This window comes from Mytilus galloprovincialis, chromosome 6 (genome assembly GCF_965363235.1).
Source record: "Mytilus galloprovincialis chromosome 6, xbMytGall1.hap1.1, whole genome shotgun sequence".
Taxonomy (NCBI): domain Eukaryota; kingdom Metazoa; phylum Mollusca; class Bivalvia; order Mytilida; family Mytilidae; genus Mytilus; species Mytilus galloprovincialis.
The window spans coordinates 12,074,500-12,098,920 of record NC_134843.1 but is presented as its reverse complement, the minus strand read 5'-3'; the positions used below and the strand labels follow the sequence as shown (position 1 = coordinate 12,098,920).

At 32.3% G+C, this 24,421-nt stretch overlaps 1 protein-coding gene across 2 annotated transcripts; it reads right to left on the bottom strand.

Annotated features, from left to right (window-relative positions):
* Positions 1–23,148, bottom strand: LOC143078953 (rhophilin-2-B-like). Of its 2 annotated transcripts, none has more exons than XM_076254029.1 (15): positions 22,967–23,148; positions 17,861–17,976; positions 16,966–17,094; positions 16,362–16,437; positions 15,223–15,300; positions 14,689–14,807; positions 12,966–13,074; positions 11,295–11,444; positions 9,229–9,324; positions 8,654–8,810; positions 7,770–7,889; positions 6,356–6,476; positions 5,547–5,700; positions 4,547–4,696; positions 1–3,514 (listed from the first exon to the last, which is right to left on the bottom strand). In XM_076254029.1, exons 1-15 carry the CDS (start codon positions 23,033–23,035, stop codon positions 3,167–3,169), a joined length of 1,992 nt encoding a protein of 663 aa, XP_076110144.1. In that variant the 5' UTR covers positions 23,036–23,148; the 3' UTR covers positions 1–3,166. The 2 variants fall into 2 exon arrangements, with proteins under 2 accessions (XP_076110144.1, XP_076110145.1); XM_076254030.1 differs by lacking the exon at positions 22,967–23,148 and adding an exon at positions 18,783–18,900.
* Positions 23,149–24,421: the final 1,273 nt, after the last annotated feature.

Genomic DNA, 24,421 nt, shown 5'->3' with positions numbered 1-24,421 from the left:
GACAAAATCAATATAACGCTATGCCATTTGTTGAATATCCATTCTTAAGAATGTTTATTTATATACTGTGGAATCATTATTATTTGTTGTATACCAACTTTCGTGGATTTCGTGGGTACAGGTAAACCACAAAATTAAATGTTCAACAAATGACAAATTTTCGCAAACCTCTGCAAAACCACTTATAAAATATCCAAGAACATACAAGTTCTCCTTTATCCAAGAAAAATTGGTACAAATGAAAATAAATGAATTCACAGTATGTAGGACTAACAGCAACAAACCAGTGTGAGCAAAGTCATAATACTATCTATCTGAGTATATGAATATGTGTATATAATAGAAATATGAATAAAATATATTTATATATTGCATAATATCATAAAATACAGTGAAATTATTTTCATTTAGGAACTAAATAATATAGTAATTAAACTAATACGGCCAATACACTATGGCTTTTAAAATTATCTATAAATATAACATTTTTTATCATAATGTGGTTAAGTACATTTCTGGCTTGGCAAGTACCAGTCTTTATATATATATATAATATATATATATATATATATATATATATATATATATATATATATATATATATATACAATAAACCCTGTGATTGCAATAAAAATCATTTATGAGTTAATAACTACAATACTAGTTGGTAATTACATCCCTAATGTAAGTCTGTTCATTTATCACTATATCACAGAAAAGCAGAGACCAGATGGACAATGAAAATAAATGGACTTGACTGTTAACTACATTTCATGAAAAATATATAAATTACTTCTTTAATGAAAATCTGCCCTAATCAAAGTTAATACTGCTTATATTGGTATGGACAATGTTAATGTCATTGTAATAATAGGTATGTCTATAGACAAAAAAATGTATGGTTGAACCTTTATAATACGAAGAAAAAAAATATATTAGACTCTAATATCCAACATTGGAGTTATCCATAGCACATCATGTTTTTCCTTATCTATATATTGAAATATGTATTGTCAAACTTGTATGTTAAGGTTGGAGACATACTTTATATTCAATCTGTCTGATTACGTAATACATGTAGTATTGAAATAATAATTTATTTCATAAAAAACTGAGACAGAATTAACAGTACACATCATATGTTTACAGAAGTACTTGCAGAACAAAATTCTTGCAAATTAATGTATTAACCTCAGTCCTTTGCCTCTTTCTGTAAAGGTCAAGTAAGAATCTTATACACAGCTTTTATCACTTTAATTATAACTTAATGAATCTATCATCTTTCACAGATTTTATTCAACTTGGGTCTAGTAAGTAAAGTAAGTAAATTATCTATTATAGTGACATGTGTAAATTATGTACAGATTATAAACATATATTATATGATAAATATTAATACACCCGGCCCAATGGACCTATAAGTCACCTTAATGTATTCTGTTTATATATGTATTAAAAACTCGATACATCAGAATCAAAAATGAATTGAACCAACAGTAATTTTATGGGGACTAACAAATTATTTGTTCCCAATTCTATGCCTGAAACCCAAAATTTCTCACAAAAGAAATAATTTAACTCAGTGAAACAAATACAAAATATGCAAAACTTAACAAATTACCAACCAGCACACAAACATGATAAAAAAGCACAAATATATATATAGCACTGATGTGTTATAAAAACTAGTGATTTTTTCATTTGACACAGGGGAATTTTGATTGTTCCATGGCACAGGATCAATGTAATATATACAATACTAGTGATGTTACAAATCATGTGCTAAGTGTATCATTGCAAAAATATATATACAAAGCTGACATTTTAAAACAGTGCTAAAATTATTGAAAAATATATAAGTTTTTAATGGGAAAAAATCAACTGAATAAAATTTTTTTTTTCATTATTACAGTACAACATTTTTTTCTTCTTAAACCAATGCAAAGAATAAGAAAACTTATCGAATCCTCTTATAAGGCTCTGTTAGACTTCAAATTTTCAACAAATTAGACCCTTTGCCATCATTTTCAAAGAATGGCATTTCAAATCAATCTTCACAAAGAAGCATTCATTCGTCAGAAGATGATAGAACAAACAACTTTATACGGTTTTAAAAATTGTCACAGAATTTAAAAGAAATTAAAGATTTTCAAACGAATGTTCATAAAAGACAAATTGTGTATAGTTTTGTTGATATAATGGTAAAGTTATTGCACAGTTAGAGATAAATGTTTATTATTGATGAATAATGGCAGTATGTATCTCTGTTTAATTATGCTTTTTCAGAAATATTTTTTTAAAAAGATGTTCTTCATAATGTTTTTGGTTTTAAGGTCATATTTTGTATCAGCAGATTTTAGGACAATCAACATTTCATGCATGGACAAGCTCTGCAAAATGTTGCTCTTTGACCATAGCTACTTTATATGCTATTACAGAACATAAGCAAATACTTATTTATACCACACTTTGTTTTAGATAAAACTGTCTATCCAGAAATAACATTATGACCAAATAAAACCCTTTCTGGCATGAAAGTAGAAATTACCCTGACTGTATTATTTTATACTCCAAATCTACATTTATACACTTTTGACATCTACATGTATTACACATTTGACATCTACATGTATAACTCATTTAACATTTATATCTAACTTTCTACAACTATACAATGTGCAATCTATTCTATGGATTTCTGATTACTAGTCTAAACATAGGTATAAACACAATGCTGTCTTTGGTATGCAGTTGTACCCATTATTTTCTTTTGATCAAAATGTACAATACCATAAACTCAAAATACACATAATACAATCTAAACAAATATACATGTAGTTACTTATTTCTCTTTCCAAAAAATGTAAAAATAGAAATGCATTTACATATAAACATTGAACATGCAAATTTATCTTGAAAGTAAAATATTTGATCAACACTGAATTTATCTTAATTCCCAAAAGTATGTCTGACTAATTATTATTATATCTCTGTTATAAGAAACCAATTGAGAAACATTTTAAAATGGAAAGTAAAAAAACTATATTTTGGCAAAAGATCATTAGCAAAGTACTTTTTTTCACTACAGATAACAATTTTTCGACCTGCTTAAAATGATTTGAGTTTATAAGTGTGTTATCCCACCAATATTTAGCAGTATAAAAAATTATCTTAGAAATATTTCTCCATCTTCTAACTCTTTACTCTTTTCAGGTCTGTCTGACTTTTCTTTTGAACCTTTCCTCATGAAAATCCACGGAGCACTAAGTCTACTACGATTACTTTTAATACTGTGACTAGACAAACTGTCACCCTTCATGTTCATTGGTGACCTTGGGGTACAGGGTGATGATGACCCCCGTGAGGAATCAGGGACTTCGAGCGGTGTTGTCAGTCTCAGTTCTAATGAATTGCCACACTGTCTAACATAATTAACAACCTCTTCATGTTTAGCCCACTTAGTGTCTCTGCCACAAACAGCCACTACAAAATCACCAACCTTCAATCTACCAGCCTGAAAAACACAGTACCAAATATTTATAAAACTATTGTATTAGATTTATTACTGGTTTCCGACATTGTGTAAAAGTTATGACTGGTACTGACAGTGTGACATATTTTTACTGGTTTCTGACATTTTGTAAAAGTTATGACTGATACTGACAGTGTGACATATTTTTACTGGTTTCTGACATTGTGTAAAAGTTATAACTGTTACTGATTATGTGACATATTTTTTACTGGTTACAGACATTGTGCAAAAGTTATGACTGTTACTGACAATGTGAAATATTAGATCATATTACTGGTTACTGACATAGTGTAAAAGTTATGAATGGTACTGACAATGTGTCATATTTTTTACTGGTTACAGACATTATGTAAAAGCTATGACTAGCATTTTATACTGTGTAATATTTATGACTTGATTGTTTCACAATGTGCTGTATTTATGACAGATAATCAACATTACACATTCTTTTGATTGATTACCAGCATTGTTTGGTATTCAGGCTGGATTTATTACTATCACAGAGAGATACCAGCATTGTTTGGTATTCAGGCTGGATTTATTACTATTGTTTGGTATTCAGGCTGGATTTATTACTATCACAGAGAGATAATTATAACTGATTGCATGGTGCAATATTTGACACACTTGTTCAATGGCAATATATAATATCTATGACTGCTATAATAGTATTGAATAGCTAATAACATGATATACATATCACTTGTATAACAACTTATATCTTTTCCACAGCTTGTTGGTTTATGGTCAAAATATAGTTTTTAGATAACTGTGAAAGTTCATAATTATATTGGTACTTTTTTGGGGGTTTTGAACAACAACGGCTTTATAATATCATACACAAGAAGTTTTCTATTGTTTCATTATGTGTAATTTATATATCCTGAATTAAAAACATAAGAAAATTCAAAGTATCATAGATATTTTTAGTTTTCCTTGTCTTAACAGTTTTTTCAAGTTTTTTTTTATAATGTGGTAATACTTAACAGATATTTTATATATCAATACACTAACCTCAGCAACACTCCCCTGTTCTATCTCAGCAATCCTGACAGGACAATCTCCTCGAACACTAAAACCAAATCCTTGCTCATGATTCTTCTTCAGAATTACTGTCCGTGGAGCAGACCACTCATTCTTAGCATTAAATATTGCAATAGGACCCTAAAAATTCAATGTATAGTTCATTATTAGCATCAAATATTGCAATAGGACCCTAAAAATTCAATGTATAGTTCATTATTAGCATCAAATATTGCAATAGGACCCTAAAAATTCAATGTATAGTTCATTATTAGCATCAAATATTGCAATAGGATCCAAACAAATACAATGTATATTTAATCATTAGATTAAAATATTTAAAGTGTATTCTAATGCAACGTTTGTAACTTTCATTTTGATTGGATAACGTCACTAATTTTCATGGCATCAATTTACAATTGATGCTATGGAATGTACGCACAAGGGCAGACAACATGACAGATTTTGAATACATGTTTTTACTTTGTTTTCTGTCAGTTTCATTAGAATGGAGATAACAATATTGTATTTTAAGCTCTGACGGCATCAATTGGTGATTTGATGGTCGCAAACACCTCTTTACTGTCTCGGCTAACGCGTCGTCAGTAAACTTAATTTGCGACAATTAAATCACCAATTGATGCCGTGGGATCTTAAAAAACAATACAGTTATCTCTTAATTGCATAAATTTTACTTACTGAAAGATTGAGTTTGACTATAATCTAACTAAGAATTTACACAATGAAACCACGCTATAGGTCTTTATAAAGGATATTCATATCTTCAATTCTAGAAAGTCAATCAATTTTAGATGATACAGTACTGTTATTATGCTTGTACTCGTAAAGTATATTTCCCACCAATTATCTTCATTTCTATGAAAGCTGTCTTTTCAGGTCACCTTTTTTTATGCTGTGCATTTTTAATCCCAATGCAAAAGTCACCTTTAAATGAAGGTTTCACTGTACAAAACTATTTGCTTAAACCTACCAGTCTAGCGAATATATCTTTGACCTTGACACTTTTGAAGTCTGGTGTAAGTGTTTCTAATGTTCTCTCTGACCTGGGGACGATGGTCTGTGATAGAACAAGATCTAAATTGAAATTATCTTCTTCTTCTAGTTCAGAAAACTTCTTTAAACATCTATAAAAAAAATTGGGTTATAGATCATGGTTGAATTTTTGAACAGCATATAGAAAAATCTGCAAAGATATCATGGCAGGTCCTGCACCACATGTGGCACCTTTTGTGTTGGGCACATAAGTACAAACCTGATGATAAGCCTAGAAACAGAAGACAGGATTAATGTTACAACATTTGAATATATCGGTCATCATCTGTGAAACACTTATTCCATAATGGTCAACCTACTCATAATTGTGTTAAAAAATTTCAACTTTACCATTTGGAGGTGTTTGAAATCGAGATAGGAAATGCAAGCTCTGGAATATTGAATATCCACTGGGAGATATATACTCTATATACTCCATATGCAGTTGCTGCTGGAATGTTGCTACATAGAAATGAAAAGTTCACAATTGGGAAGCTGAAATCATCTCTTTATGTGGTAAAGTTTTGTTCTCCACCGACCCTTTATACTTTAACTGTTACAGTCCAAATAAATTTAATCAGATTACTTATTTAGTCCTGGACCCCTGCTTTTGAAAGTGTGTTCTAGGATATATGTAATGAAAGATAAATAATGTTTACTTTCTGATGTAAATTATACATACTCATCATGAGAAGTTTTCAGTATATCAAGAAAGGTGTCAATATTTCTAATGTAAATTATACATACTCATCATGAGAAGTTTTCAGTATATCGAGGAAGGTGTCAATCTTTCTAAGTTGTTTACATAAATCATGTAGACGTAAAGCTTCTTCGTAGCAGTTCAATGATTCTTTCAAATGAGCTTTCCCTAAAAAATAAAGAAAATAAAAAATAACTTGATATCATTGAGATGGGAGCCATCTCTGTGGGCCCCGCTGTGAATAATGTGCATTAAAAAATTGTATCTTTACCATAGGACATGGGTTTGTCAACTGAAATCAAAGTTTTTGACCTTGACCTTTGACCTAGGAAGTTGTAAATAAATTATGACACACCCTTTGGTGTTGGTTTATATACATGTCAAGTATAAACTTTGAAATGATAACGGTTCTCAAGATATAGAGCGGACACGATCTTTACCATAGGACATGGGGTTGTCAACTGAAACCAAAGTTTTAGACCTTTAACTTTGCCCTAGGCAGTCGTTCATAAATTATGACACACCCTCTGGTGTTGGTTCATATACATGTCAACTATAAACTTTGAAATCATAACGGTTCTCAAGATATAGAGCGGACACGATCTTCACCACAGGACACAGGGTTGTCAACTGAAACCAAAGTTTTTTGACCTTGACCTTTGACCTAGGAAGTTGTACATACATCATGACACGCCCTCTGGTGGTGGTTAATAAACATGTAAAGTATAAAGTATGAAATCATAATGGTTCTCTAGATATGGAGCGGACACAAAGTTAAAGTGTTACGGACGGACGGACGGACAGACTGATCACTATAGGGCGACCCGCCTTTGACCTAGGAAGTTGTACATACATCATGACACGCCCTCTGGTGGTGGTTAATAAACATGTAAAGTACAAAGTATGAAATCATAATGGTTCTCTAGATTCGGACGGACGGATGGACGGACAGACTGATTACTATAGGGCGACCCGCCTAAAGGCGGGGCCCTAATGAATTGCTGTCCTATCTTCTATGAATATATAGAAATAAGAAAAAAAAACTGCACAATAAAGGATGAAAGGATGGCAGATTGGGTAATGAATTGTAAATTTTTACATGCATATCAGGAGGGAAACATGTTAACATGAGAATATTATGAGGCCAACATTTTTATGGAGGTCTACAAGGTAACAATCAACAAGAAGATATGTTACCTTATTACCTGAACACATTATTCTGAATCTTGTCTGACCAGTCTTGCTCTAATTCCTAGTTGCAGCATGCATAGCAGAGAAGCAGCAAATACTAATTTTCAAGTCTTTGTTCATGTTCGTTGTTCTTTGTCTGTGATTGTCTGTCGTTTTTATTGGTTTTTATTCCGAGTTGGGCATCGTTGTGTGTGGTCTGTTATGATGTCCACCATCATGAGGATTTACCAAAATTTCGTTTTTTTTTTTAAATATTTGAACTAAACCTACCTATCTGAAGTCTTTCTTCAGGACTACGTGGGATTTTCATCTTGCTATTCTCGTTTGTATCTTCTTCAGTACTGAGATGAGCAGAAAGGAAATACTGAAGTGAATATTCATCCTCTACATCTGTAATGTAAAAACATTGTTTATACATGGGAGTCTACCAACTGATCAAAGATATATCAATGAACTATGTATACCCTTGTAAAGAAATAACCAGGGATTTCAGTATTTTAGCATAAATCAGGCTGTTGGTTGTCTTTATTAAATTGTTTTACAATTTATCAGAAACAGCCTTTTACAACTTGTTATATAGTATGGGTTTTGTTCAGTGTTGAAGGTGGTTGAGTGCTTTATAATGGTCTATATCCTCTTACTTTTGTCTTTGGACAATAGTTGTTTCAATGGCAATCATACATATCCTTTAATTAGAACATTTTCTTCCATATTCATGTTTCATGAGACTTTTGATAATATGCAAATTTTTTGAATGAAATATTGCCAAACTTTACATTCTTCCAAATCAGAAATTTGTATGATTTGATCTTTTTTTAACGTTTAACAGCTGCCAAAACAATATTATGTAGCTCTGGTGATGAAAAGCTTATACATAGATTGGTATCAAACTTAAAAGGAAAAAAAAATTCACCTATGAGAAAAATAATTAACAGTTTAAATCTCAAAATTCATATATCTCAATGCTGAATATATGATGGCTACATTGATTTTTTTGTGATATTTGAGGTATTTATAAGCAAAATAATATTAAGATTACAAATGTAAACATTACTTTTTTTTTTTTTTTTAACTTTCCAAGTTTCTTGCCAAAAAATTAAATAAATATTTCATCTACGAAACCCTCATACATATATTTTGACTGATTTTCTCACCAGTAGGATCTAATATTGCACAAGCCATATTGTGGTGAGCAAGAGCTGTGAAATACTCGTGTTTAACTTGAGCCATTGATATCCATGAGTAAGGTATGTAATCCTTTACTGGGTCAGAGGACATCAATAATGCTGTCTCTTCATAATACACAGATACCTGTAAAAAATTTACAAATAAAGCTATAAACCTAGATACCTGCTTCTTTTTTTACAAAATATAGCTATAAACACAGATACCGGCTTTTAAAAAAAAAATATAGCTATAAACACAGATACCGGCTTTTTTTTAACAAAATATAACTATAAACACAGAAACATGAAAAAATGTACAAATAAAGCCATAAATACAGATACCTCAAATGTAGGGAAACTAGATTTATTGAAAACACAAGTAACAGGAAAGTAAAGTCATTCTTAAATATGAAGATTCCAGACAAAAATGTTGAACTGGTAAAACTGAAAATGCAGATACCTTAGAATAAGATAAACTGTTATAATTGAACAAAAGTTACCTAATATTAAAGTTACTTATAATTCATCAATAAATATTTCTAAAAGTTGAAAATATGTCTTACCATCATGGCTTCTTGAGCAGCTTTAATATAAGGCACCATTCCATCCTGCAGATCCTTCATAACAAATCTTTCAAATACACATTCTTGAGCTTGACACTGAAATTATAACAATGAATAGGATACTGTTTATACATAATTAATCCATACCAAGGCTATCATTATATATTGATAGATTGATTGGTGTTAAACGCCACTTCTAACACTCTGTTGATATTTTTTGGTGATCAGTTTATATTGACGTGGGAAATAGATGTTTCTGGAAAGAATCACAGACCTTTCTCAAGAACTAACAATCCTTTTCAATTAAGATTGGAGTTGAATGCACCTGTGGGATTTGATCTGACAACCTTAGTGTTGACAGGCTAGTGATACAGTAGTTGGACTACTTAGATCATGTGGTCACCGAGGTCGCCAGTGATACAGTAGTTGGACTACTTAGACCATGTGGCCACCGAGGTCGCCAGTGATACAGTAGTTGGACTACTTAGACCATGTGGCCACCGAGGTCGCCAGTGATACAGTAGTTGGACTACTTAGACCATGTGGCCACCGAGGTCGCCAGTGATACAGTAGTTGGACTACTTAGACCATGTGGCCACCGAGGTCGCCAGTGATACAGTAGTTGGACTACTTAGACCATGTGGCCACCGAGGTCGCCAGTGATACAGTAGTTGGACTACTTAGACCATGTGGCCACCGAGGTCGCCAGTGATACAGTAGTTGGACTACTTAGACCATGTGGCCACCGAGGTCGCCAGTGATACAGTAGTTGGACTACTTAGACCATGTGGCCACCGAGGTCGCCAGTGATACAGTAGTTGGACTACTTAGACCATGTGGCCACCGAGGTCGCCAGTGATACAGTAGTTGGACTACTTAGACCATGTGGCCACCGAGGTCGCCAGTGATACAGTAGTTGGACTACTTAAGACCATGTGGCCACCGAGGTCGCCAGTGATACAGTAGTTGGACTACTTAGACCATGTGGCCACCGAGGTCGCCAGTGATACAGTAGTTGGACTACTTACACTATGTGGCCACAGAGGTCACCAGTGATACAGTAGTTAGACTACTTAAGACCATGTGGCCACCAAGGTCGCTAGTGATACAGAAGTTGGACTACTTAGACCATGTGGCCAAGGGTCGCCAGTGATACAGTAGTTAGACTACTTAGACCATGTGGCCACCGAGGTCGCCAGTGATACAGTAGTTAGACTACTTAAGACCATGTGGCCACCAAGGTCGCTAGTGATACAGAAGTTGGACTACTTAGACCATGTGGCCACTGAGGTCGCCAGTGATACAGTAGTTAGACTACTTAGACCATGTGGCCACCGAGGTCGCCAGTGATACAGTAGTTAGACTACTTAGACCATGTGGCCACCGAGGTCGCCAGTGATACAGTAGTTAGACTACTTAGACCATGTGGCCACCGAGGTCGCTAGTGATACAGTAGTTGGACTACTTAGACTATGTGGCCACCGAGGTCGCCAGTGATACAGTAGTTAGACTACTTAGACCATGTGGCCAATGAGGTCGCCAGTGATACAGTAGTTGGACTACTTAGACCATGTGGCCACCGAGGTCGCCAGTGATACAGTAGTTGGACTACTTAGACCATGTGGCCACCGAGGTCGCCAGTGATACAGTAGTTGGACTACTTAGACCATGTGGCCACCGAGGTCGCCAGTGATACAGTAGTTGGACTACTTAGACCATGTGGCCACTGAGGTCGCCATCATTATATAGGAATACTGTTTAATATATAATGAATCAATACCTATGTTACTTGTCCTACTTAGAATATTATCTAAATTAATTATCAATGTTTTGCCATCAGTCATATGACAGATATCTTATTAGTAAGAAATATATAATAGAAAAGTCAATCTAGGCTTGTCCTGTATATGTCTTTTGAATTATTTGAGTTGTTTGGTTGCTGTCTCACTGTTGTATGAACCAAATCTCTATTTATTCAATCTGATATCATGTTAAATGAACAAGATTGAGTGAAACAGCTCTGCATAAATAAATGCCTTATTCCTATAATGAGAAGCGCCACCTACCATCATGAGCTGTACTAACATGGTCAATGATTCTGGTTGCATGTCCATACTGGGAGGGTTTGTGAAGTGATTGTGTATGTACCCTAATGTTCCCGCTGCCAACTGGAAGCTCTTTATAGCAGATTCTATTCCAGATTCCTTTGTTCTATCCTAAAATATACCAAATTTACTCATTTAAATACTATCATTTACACTTAGTGACGTTTAAGGCTGTCAGATGCATACTCAGAATACTGTATCTACTTGCATGTCTATCAAACAATCTTAGGGCAACCTTCATTTTGTTTGTTCAATAAAATCTGTGTATTTCTAAATGTATTTTCTCATTATTTTGACAGTCATAGCCTAACTAAAACCAAATACAGTTTTATAAATAACTATCATCTTTTTACATAAATCTTCAAAAATAACATGTTATATGAAATTTATTGCTATAATAAACAATATCAAAAGACAACTTTCGAGTTCGATGCATTTCCGTCAAAAACTCTGGTTTTAGTGAACGTCATTTGTGCGTTTAGGGGCATCGTCACTTTCATTCCAATGTTGAGAGAGTTGTTGGAAAACTATAATTCTATATTGTACGAATAATTCGGCAAATTGAATTCCCAAAATTGACAATCAGCACTGCTGTCATTAGGGAATTGTCAGTAAGTACCTATAGAACAACCATTTTTTTCTAGTTTATCCTGCACAATGACGATCACTAAGACGCTTGATAAATGTTAATAGTGCAGAGATACAGGCGATCCCCTCTATCTGGTAAATGACGTCATAAAGGAGCGTATAATTGATGAGTTTTTTCCAGTGACGGATGAACTCGAAAGTGGTCTATTAGGACAAATATGTTGTCTTTGTATACTGTGGATTCATTATTCATTGGATACAAATTTTCATGGATTTCATGAGAACAAAAACCACGAATTTAAATGTTCAATGAATTACAAATTTTCCATAAGGTTTTATGCAGACTTGGACAAAACCACAAAAATTAAATGTCCATGAAAATACAAGTTTTCATCAATCCATGAAAATTGGTACCCGCGAAAATAAATTAATCCACAGTATAAAAAGTACCTTGGTGAATGTATATTTAAATGATTTTGTATAAAGCACCAATATTAAACAGCACACTGCCTATCTCAATAACAAACCTGTTTACAGTCGATCTGTGTATATAAAGCACCAATATTAAACAGCACAAACCTGTTTACAGCCGATCTGTGTATATAAAGCACCAATATTAAACAAACCTGTTTACAGCCGATCTGTGTATATAAAGCACCAATATTAAACAGCACAAACCTGTTTACAGCCGATCTGTGTATATAAAGCACCAATATTAAACAGCACACTGCCTTTCTCAGTAACAAACCTGTTTTCAGCCAATCTGTGTATATAAAGCACCAATATTAAACAGCACACTGCCTTTCTCAATAACAAACCTGTTTACAGCCGATCTGTGTATATAAAGCACCAATATTAAACAGCACAAACCTGTTTACAGCCGATCTGTGTATATAAAGCACCAATATTAAACAGCACAAACCTGTTTACAGCCGATCTGTGTATATAAAGCACCAATATTAAACAGCACACTGCCTTTCTCAATAACAAACCTGTTTACAGCCGATCTGTGTATATAAAGCACCAATATTAAACAGCACAAACCTGTTTACAGCCGATCTGTGTATATAAAGCACCAATATTAAACAGCACACTGCCTTTCTCAAATCCTATTGTCTTCTGTGTGTTTGGCACACCAGTTAAGGAATCATACCTGAATGGACAGAAAACATACAATTCATTTATTTTTGTAAATTTATCAAAATATTTGTTAAAGTTTATTGTACATTCTAATATCAGTCAGGGTATTACTTAAACAAGTAACATTTAAAATAACCTATACAAGTAATGTTGAAAACGAGGCTTTTTTAAATATTACTTATATAAGTAACTTTTCTAAATATTATTTTTATAGGTGTCCAACAATACAGATTTTACTAGCTTTAACAATTTTTCGCAGTCATCTGGTTATTTTTCCCATGAAATATGAAATCTAATCTTTCTAAAACACTAATTGCCTTTCTGACGCACTTATCTTTCACATCGACGCTTCTGGGTCAAAGATTGGTCTCTTGGGACTATTAAAATATCATTTTCCTCAAAAATCTTGAAGGTAGACAGATATAAATAGATAGAAACTTGTGAATTAATTAAGACTTGAAGTTATTTATAATTTATAACCCAAAACAATTACATATGTTCCTTAAATAAGTGTTATTTCTAATTCTTTCAAAGATGTATAAAATAACTTATTCAAGTAATGTTTTTGTCATTATTTGTAAAGTAACCCTTAATCTCTATACTCCTCTTAAATCTAATAAATTCTTCATTTTATGATATAAAATCCTGTAAAAATTCATGAAAACTACATTTAGTCCATGCTTCTGTTGAAATTTAAAATAACTCTATTGAGTTATTTTATAATTTTTCAAAACAAAAATTACCTATATAAGTAACTAAAAAAAATTGCTTGTTTAAGTAATGCCCCTGACTGAATATGACACTCTTCTTTAGCTTTGGGTACAAAGCCATGTTCTAATTCCAATAAAACATGGGCTGCAAGTGATAGACGTCACAATTAAAATTGCAACATCAGTTGAATTTTGAACAACGCTGGAGATCAACATGGACATTTGTGTTGGTGTTACTGGCTAGGAAATTAAATAAAATCATTCTAAAAGTAAGTTGAAAAAGTATCTGTTCAATTTTTTAACGTCAAACTGTTGTTTTTTTATAACGTGTTTTGTTCATCAAATCAAAATGGATGCCTTTCGAGTGTGAATTATAGGTCCACTTTGAAGTACAAATGCTCAAAATTGTCCTATTAGAATCAAAATAATTCGATTGTGCCTTGCTCTATGCCTATTTTAACATGGGTAGGCATTATATTTGTGAACATTTAACATCTCGCTAACGCTCGGTATTAAGATATTAACAAATGTAATGCCTACCCATGTTAAAATAGGCATAAAGTATGGCATGAAAGAATTATTTCTTAATTACTATACTTCATATACCTGTATGAAACAGACCATGTTTTTTTTTAAAGCTAACCATTGTTAATTCCATGAATATCAAATGACATGAAAACAAATAATATTGAAATTTGATGCCAATTTTGTTTCCTAGTAAAATGTTACTTTCCTTATTGTATAAATAAAAACTGAAATACTAATTAATTCACCTGTAATAAACAAGGAACAAATTCTATATGAGAATATGAGAAAGACTGAATGACTTAATGAGGTTAACAATAAAATTATAAATTTTACCAACTTAAAAAATACAGAAACATCTTTCTCTTTAAAAAAATCTATCTTTTGCTTACCAGTGAAAATGTAAGCCAGTCATCTTATCAGAAAATCTTTTCTCCACATAATACAACTGATTGACATACTCTGTTAACAATTCAACTCCTTCTTCATTTCTCTGGGGAGTTCTTATTGCCTGCAACAAATATCATAATCTGCATTTGCCATTCAACAATCCAAAGCCAATAATGTTTTCAGTTTTTAATTTGATTTCAACACACTGAAACTGACCATGTAATGAGTTACATAAGAACAATTGCAATAAGCTTTAAAGTTTCAGTCAATTTTTTTTTTTAAACAGTATATGTACATGTAAATCTAATAATTTATCACTCTACTAGTTTGGAGTGATTCATATTGAAATTGGGCGGTTTTTATCCTGTCAAACATTGTATAGAATAGACTGACTGATATTTCGGATAACACCCATTCACTGTGGAAATTCACGATCAGAATTAACTTTTATTTGAATCACCTCACATGTACAGTGTATAAAGAGTGATGTCAAACTAACTAAGGAGCAAATATATAATTTTAAATGAGATGTATACCTTTCTAAACAGTAAAAGTTCATCAATCTCTGTCTGATAAACAGAACCATCTTCACTGTAATGTTCCAATATAAAGTCCTGCAATACAATATACTTTTACATAAGTTCATTTCATATTTATTTTACATGATTTATATTTTCCAGGATTACAAAAAATTGAAACAGTAAGTCCTGGCAGTGCTTGATGGAGGTACCACGATCAACAACCTAATTAAATTGGCAAATATTCTGTTCATTTAAGAATTGAATGCTTCTTTTTGTAAATTTATTGGGGTGTAAAAGCGTTGACCGAAGTACATTTTGTATGAAGCGCGGAAGCGCTTCATTCTAAAAATGTGCGCACGGTCAACGCTTTTACAACCCTATAAAGTTACAAAAAGAAGCATTCTATACTTATAATTACATTTTTTAGCTATGATCATGAAAACACGACTTTTATATATTTTTTTATTTAATTCACCTGTGCACTTTATTGTTGGACCACGTGTTATCATGAATGAAAAGTTGTATTGAGCAATGCAACTGCTTACAGAATAACATGTGATGTACAGTTAGCCAATCAGAATAAAGTATTATAATGAAACATACATCTAATGTAATTATTATTAGATAAAAGTTTGAGTCAACATTGCAATAACTGTATGCCATACTTTAAAATTCAACTTAGATAATTGCTTCCCTATAAACTGAATCTGATTAATTATTACTGTACGGTCACAGTAGATCTACAACAGGAGTTTATCCAATCACACCCCAGACACCCACCTATTAATGGCTATTTGGAAAAGGCCTAAACAAGTGATTGTTTAACATTCATCTGATATCACTTCTACAGTCTCAGTCTTATTTACTATGGATTTTGCTTCTTTTTTTTTTTGGGGGGGGGGGGGGGGGGGATTTACATTTCCAAGTCATGTACTGTAATTTGTATTTTCTTATTTTGAACACTTCAATATTGGGTTTCTTTCAAATACTATTTTGTTTTCAATGCCATGTTAGTATCGTCTTATTTCTTTTCCTTTATTCTTATTGTGATATTCATTCCTACCCTTTATGTGTTGATTAGAAGATATATGTTCCATATATAGTGATTTTGTTGGCTATTTTAATTGTAAGTATGTATTGCATTATTTGATTACCTTTATAGGTATTTCAATATCACATTCTGTTGTTTCTTTCAGTCCTAATGGTATCATAGGTACATTACTGGTACAGCTAAAAAAACAAAATTAAAGATCAATTACATTCTAAATAATCATCAACTTTTTCACAAGATAACAGTAATTCACTGTTTAAATTCATTTTCACATTTAGAAGTGTATATAGTTACAAATAAATAGTCATAGGTGTCATTGCAGAGGAAATTGTTTTAGGGAGAGACTTGCTAATAAATCTATTTGGCATTATTGGACCTACTGTTTAAAAGACCAGTCTTCAAATATTTACTTTAAAATATTTGAAAGTAGAACCGAAAGATCCCCAACTGTATAGCATTTTTTGTGCACCAACAGATATAGGAAAGCTTTAAAGCAGAGGCATAAAAATTGAATCTCTTACATAAGCCCAGATAAATGAAATTGATAAAACTGTAAAGTTTTAAATGACATTTTTAATACCGATATAGGCTAAATGCACATGTATTACCATTTAGTTGCATGTTTCTTTTCATCTGATTGCAATTTTGTATTTCAAGGATACAATCTATATTAAACATAATGTTGTACTAATAAGATGTATACATACTTTTCATGCTGGTAAACGATGACATTGCTGTTTAGATCTGAGAGTTCTTCTTTCAATAACTGTATATTAGAATTAAAGAAAGATAACTCCACAGCCACCAACTCCTTGAGTCGTTTGTTGCCTGTAGCCCTGTAAAACAAATTATAAGTGTTAAGTACATAAAGGACCTTAGGTGGACAAACTATATATAGCTACAATCAAAATTTTCATCTGAACACAAATTTCCACTGGACAGTGTTCTAAGAATCAAAGCATTAAGGGCTGTAAAAGTAATTGCTGCCTAGTTAATATTGCTGTGTCTTTTATTTTTCATCCACATATATTTGTTTGTCCATAAAAACATTGAACTTGACTATGACAGAATCATTGACATTTTTTCTGTAAGAAATCAGAGGAGCCGTCATGCTTCTGGTGAACCCTATGGCTTTCACAAAAGATATGTACAGAAGTCATCACTAGAAAACTCTCAATAAATGTTTTTTTGTGGATTCACTTTTATTGATAAGTGAATAAAGTTAAACATCAATTATATTAGTATGTATGATAAGATACATCTGGGGTGTGAATCACAAATTCTCATTACATTCTTTAGATGCTAGTTATGACCTCTATTTCAGTGACTGACTTAGCCAGGGAGAATTTTTCCATGTCTATTTTCTACTGAAAAATCCCACATAATATATTGGTACATATAGCTTTAATTTGGATCCATCCAATCAATATTATTAAAGAAAATTAATCGAAAGAATTCGGCATAAAAAAAATCCAATTCTTAAAACTTTAAAACTATCAAAATTACATTCACATTCTCCAAGTCAGGATCCGCTAAATTAGTGCATTTTACACTTATTTTAGGTTTTTTAGCCCCAAAAAGTTTAAGGTAAAGAAAAATTACCTAAAAAGGTTCTCTGCTCCATTTCTCATACGTAGTTCACGATTGATCTGATCATTGAGTTTAGATCTTCGTGATTGTAACTTCCCTCTGGCAGTAGAGATCAAAGGATCTGACCCCTGAAAATTTAAACCATCAAGCATAAAACATGTTATATATATACAAATTGATGATTGTGACCCTTAAATAATTTAAATTAAATGGTCAGTAGCTTATATTACTACAATTTTACATTGTCTCAAATTAATCTGTTGATCTTTGGTTCGCCTGGACTGACTATGAAATGGAATAAAGGTTTGAATTGACAGTCGGATGAATTAATATGTCAAACATTCCTTAAATAGATAAGAAATGTTTTACATGTATTGATAACAACCATTCCATGTTTAATCAAATCTAATGTGACATTTAAAATCTAATAAATCACATTTAAAATTGTCAAAATATTTTTTTCTTCATGCATTGATCAGTAATAAAATGTCACAAATATCTTGTATTTAGTTTCATAACATAAATACATGTATGAATGAATTATTTTCTAATATTCTGATTTTTCCTTTTTTTAATTTGTAAACATGTGAATAAGCCAAAATACTTTTCCACCATAAAACTTTCTAAGCATCTTATTGGAGATTTAGAAATAAATACATTCTATGTGGGAACTGAATATGTAATTTCACTAATTACAGTTGATCTTGTCATTATTGACAATAAAGTTCTCCGACTGAATAAATTTTAAACAATTTAATAACAGTCCACATAAAAAGGCCACAACATTTAAATTTCCGCATACCAATTCAAAAGTGAATTTAACGTGATTAGTGAACCATGTCAAATACTATTATATACAGATAATAAAGACACACATCATGTGTAAAAAATATAATTAAAATATTTTCCCTTTTAAAATAACAGAAATACCTACATTATGATTAGTTATACATCCAATGATTAAATCTATATTATCCATCAGATTCATCAAGTAATTGTATAACCCATCATGTAAAATTATAGGATAGATAGAGAGAAATTGCCGTGAAGTGTTACTATCCAAAGACTAATGCTTGTTAAGTGTGGTCGTAATACTGACAGTTTTTGCCTGAGGATTATAACGAATATTACTACCTGTAATACATGATGTTGCAGAAGGTTGACATTAAAATTCAACCTTGAATTAAACATGTTTTTATATAATGACAAACTATCAAATAGTTTTTATTCTCTCCTGTTTCCATCAAAGTCACCATTAACAATTATAAACATTCATATTGTATGCAATAAAATCCATGTTTTCACATTTTGTACATTTGTATGTCAAAAAACATTAAATCCTGCAACATAACTGCAAAATCTTTTATTTGATAAAAGTTAAAGCTTGCATGCAAGAATCAATTTTTATAATGTTGAGACGCTGTAGAAAACATTGATGAACATTGCATCACATAATTTTCATGAAATAAAATTAAGAATGGAAATAGGGAATATGTCAAAGAGACAACAAGCCAACTGAAGGCCACCAATGGGTCTTCAACGCAGCAAGAAAATCCTGTACCCTAAGGTGGTCTTCAGTTGGCACCTACCAGTGGCGGATCCAGAACTTTTCCTAAGGGGGGCCCGCTCCAGTCATGCTTCAATGATTCCCTATATAATCAACCAAATTTTTCCCACAAAAGGGGGGGCCCGGGCCCCCCAGGCCCCCCCCCCTGGATCTGCCTATGCCTACATAAAACTGTGTACTAGTTCAGTGAAAATGGAAGTTTCTGACAGTGCATGTTACACTGTTACAGGTACCCTTGGTAAAAAAGAGTCTTTTTTCTGACAGCATATCTTGAAAACAAGAATGTTTTCCCAGTACACGGATGTCCCATCCGCACTATCATTTTCTATGTTCAGTGGACCGTGAAAATGGGGGAATATCTCTAATTTGGTATAAAAATTAGAAAGATCCTATCATAGGGAACATGTGTAATAAGTTTCAAGTTGATTGGACTTCAACTACCTCGACCAAAAACTTGAAGGGTTTACCAAAACTTTAACCTGAAGTGGGACAGAGGAACGGACGAACAGAATGCACAGGCCAGCAAACATAATGCCCATAAATGGAGCATAAAAACATGACATGTTGAATATTAACATACTTCTTTCACAGTCCCTGTTATTGAATTCACTATATATATGTTGCATTATGTTCTTCAGTTCATTCTGCTTAATCAAAAGGATTGGACAACTTTTAGATAATTAAGACTATAAAAAGTAAAATATAGACTGCCATGCAGAGCCTCAATGATTTGTGTGTGGTCTTAAAACTCTTGTTAAATATTTTACTTGAAAAATGGCATTATGGGCTCTGAACTCCTTCATTAGACCTGACAAGTGGTTTAGAAAACTAGACTGGGCTACAATATGTAGGGCTACAACATGTAATGTCTTGGGGACATTTTCTAACGTTCCATATCCAGTATTACAATGTACATTCAAATGATTAAGATCTTCATTACTAATTTAATAAAATGCTTCGCTGAGTGCAGCTTGATAGGAATGCAGATATCAAACCCTTAAAAGTTGGAGCAAGTTTGGACGCAATATTCAAGATTGAATTTGGATTGTGACCCCTTCCCCCAAAAAAAAAATTTATGAAGAAAAATTTAAACCAAGAAAAAAAAAACAAAAAACATCACTCTTTTTGAACCCCTCCATGAGGCTCTTACCCCTAAACTCAATCCCAGCCTACCCTTGGTGGTATGGAACATTGTATTAAAAATTCAGAGAGATATACACTTAAACTACATGTAGTTATTGTTCAGAAACTAAATGTCTTCGGATGCCTCTGCTACAGACAACATGATGCCATTATACCTCAAGATAGTGTAAATTTGTAAAATACATTGAAAATTATGGCATAAATAGATTTCCTTGCTACAGACTAGGACCAATATTGGATTTGTTTACAATGCAAGGTTCAATTGTTTTTTTTAACAGAAATTATGCTAGGAATTCATTTATCGTTTTTATAATTTTTGCAACAGTTATTCATTGTCTTTGTTAAGTCCTTGGATGCAACCCAATGATGTAGGATATTAAAAAATTAAGGATTTTTTAAAAATGATAGTATTTTTTGTTTGTTCATGTTTTAATGTCATAATGTGAAATTCAATTACAAATTAAAAAGTTTAACAAGTCAAACTCATGCTTTTAAAATTATTGATTTACACAGTCATCATCAGACTCTTAATTGTAACATGTGTAATACAACATATTTCTATCATAATCATGATAATGGAACACTTTACAATCCTTTAGTAGTTTAAATTAAAGTAAAAACTCAAATATTAACTGTTACTTGATAATCTAAAGAAATTATGTATCTTAATTCCAAATTCATTTCATAATTTTATAATTAAATCAACTACATGTAGTACAGTTTACATTCATGATCAAAAGATGCATGTTGCATGGTCTATAACTGTGGAATTTACAATTTCTAGGTCATGTAGGTCATTAAAACAATTTCAGTTTTAAACTTTGCCCTCTACAAATCTATATTCAACATACTACAAAAACTTGTACTAAATTTCTTGTTGTTGATGCTTCAAATCATCAATCCCAGTTCACAACTTTTGAATTGAATTTGACACTTCTACTAAAGGGGTGTATGACGAGGGGGGTAGAAGGGGTCCTAATCCTGAAATCCCTGGCTTAAAAACATGGAATCCAGAGGTCCCGATATTAAAGAAATTTAAATTCGACATCCCGAAATTCTGAAAAAGAATTCCCCAATCCGAAAGGGTCAATCCCAAAATCATGAGCTTAAAAACACCTGATCCTGCAGTCCTGATAAAGGTCCTACCCCTCCTCTATGACTGTGAGAAAAACTTGTAACAAAGTTACCAAAACAAGAAAATGTCTCTTGTAACATTCTGATGCAGATAGGAAAAACTTCAACACTAAATTAAGGCTAACAGCTGAATTGAAGTTATCCATGACTAAAAGGAGAAGCCATGCAGACTTGAAATTGGAATTGTTACAAATGACAATTCATGAACATTTTGGTTATTCTTTATTGAAATGAATTATTGAATATATCTACATGTATATACAATTACATTTGTATATCAGCCTTTTCAACACTTTTTATAACAATGAATGTAGGAATGAAATGTTTTGAGTCACGACACATGGTATTTTTACTGAGTGAGTTCCTTGTCATCAAATTTTCATCTATGGAGATCCTGAACATTTAAATATGGACTCTTGTCTTCTTTTATAGGTAACACCTGCCTCATTTTAGCATGACAAATGTTGAGGTGGGAAAAACAAATATGTATTGCAGAAATGAGGGGGTAATGGGAGTACCTTCATGACGAATAACAATAAAAATGCTTGCCAAATGGCGTAAACAATTTTTTAATGCAAGATGATAAAATGTACTTTTTCTTTTAGATGAAAAGAAAATTGACTGATTTTAACGAATCAAGTTAATTTTTTCCTAAAATGACGGTAACAATAAATATTTCTTCCTCTGACGAATCACGATACGCATATTTTGACAAATCACATCAAAATTTTAACCAATTTGACGCTTACAGTAACTGAAAATGACTATTTGAAGCCTGACAATAAAGAGCATTACTACCCTAAGTCCATTGGAGATAATTATGACGTCTTGAAAGTTTTTTTTCTTCGCTTTGATGCTTTTCATCGACTATAGAGGGGGGATAGGACCTTTATCGGGACTCCGGGATCGGGTGTTTTTAAGCTCGGGATTTCGGGATTGACCCTTTCGGGATCCGGGAATTCTTTTCTTCGGATTTCGGGACGTCGGGATTTACTTTATTTAAATTCGGGATTTCGGGATTTCGTGTTTTTAAGCCCGGGATTTCGGGATCAGGACCCCTCCTATCCCCCCTCACTATAGTATCCTCAGAAATGTGACAAAAGCAAGTCTATTGCAGATTCCAATGTTATTGATACAAATATTTGAAATATGTGAAAAAAAATTTAGTGTTTTGATATCATTTTTAAAACAGACAATACATCTTTTTCATGCAGTGAGCAGGTGAGTGTAAAACTTTAGATAGATAAATGTGTAATTCATAATAGATTAGAAACCTTTCTCTTGCTTTTGTCTTCACTCTTGGGTGTGACTGGGGTCCCGTTTGTAGTCACTCCATTCATCATGACAGGTGTGAAACATAATCCACTTCACGGTAACATTTTAGACATCTTCCTCTTTCACTTGAAACTTTATCTCTAGAAACCAAAGGCAAAGGTGTGACGTTAACTGTATACAGGATACCAGATCAGAATACAGGAATCCAGTCAAAATGTAAAGGACAATATGTGTAAGTTAGTCCCGTAAAGTTTGTACTTTCAAATCAAATTATTGCAAATAATTTTAATTCCAAATTTTAGGACGCCTTAGGGCATATAAATTCACAAACAAGAAAATAAATGAAAGACACACATTGTATAGATCATTTTAGAGAAAAACATTCATTAAACATTATTTTATGAGAGCAAGCTGGGTGCAAGAAAGATAACTCCAATCTATATAGTCACTAAAAACTTAAAAGAAACTACTAGGCGATGAGTTGAAAAACTTTTTCATTGCTGAAAGACATAAACTTATACCTGTTCATATCTATTGCAATAGTAACATTATTAGTCTGCCCTGCCTGAGTTAATGAATAGTAACGGTCATGATAAATATGCACTTATAGGCTTGGCAAAATTTTGCAAAAAAATTATTATGTCTGTATTCAAATAATCATATTTGTAATGTTCAACTTCCAGCTGCAATTACATCAACATCATATGTTTTTATGTTTGTGTTCATGCATTAATTATATTTAAGAATTGAATGCTTCATTTTGTAACTTCATTGGGGTGTAAAAGCGTTGACCGAAGTACATTTTGTATGAAGCGTGGAAGCGCTTCATTCTAAACATGTGCGCACGGTCAACGCTTTTACACCCCTATGAAGTTACAAAAAGAAGCATTGATTCAATACTTATAATTACATTTGTTTAGATAAAATCATGAAAACACGAATTTTATCAATTTTTTTTATTTAATTCACCTGTGCACTTTATTATGGGACCTCGTGTTATCATGAATGATAAGTTTTATTGGGTATTAACGCAATTGTTTAAGGAATAACACGTGATGTGCAGTTATCCAATCAGAATAACGTATTATGATGAAACATACATCTAATGTAATTATATTTGTTGTTAAATGTATTGTACTATTATGCCTCATGTGACTGGCCTTTAGTGAAATAAAAAGTTTCAGTCAAAAGTTTCAAAGTTTCAAGTTATTTCAATCAGGAACATATATACACTGTTCCCAGTTTCAATTTGGTAAATTTATTTTAGTTTTCTAGTTTTAAAACTTATGTTCAGGTATTTGTACTAAAAATAAGATACCTGATTTGGTAAAGACAATGTCAGCTGCTATATTTGGCTGACGTGTTAGATTAGTCATAAGAGAGTCAGCATTCCTATTGGAACCAGTTGTGTTCCTATTCTCACGAACTCGGTTCCTTTGACACACGAGCTTCTC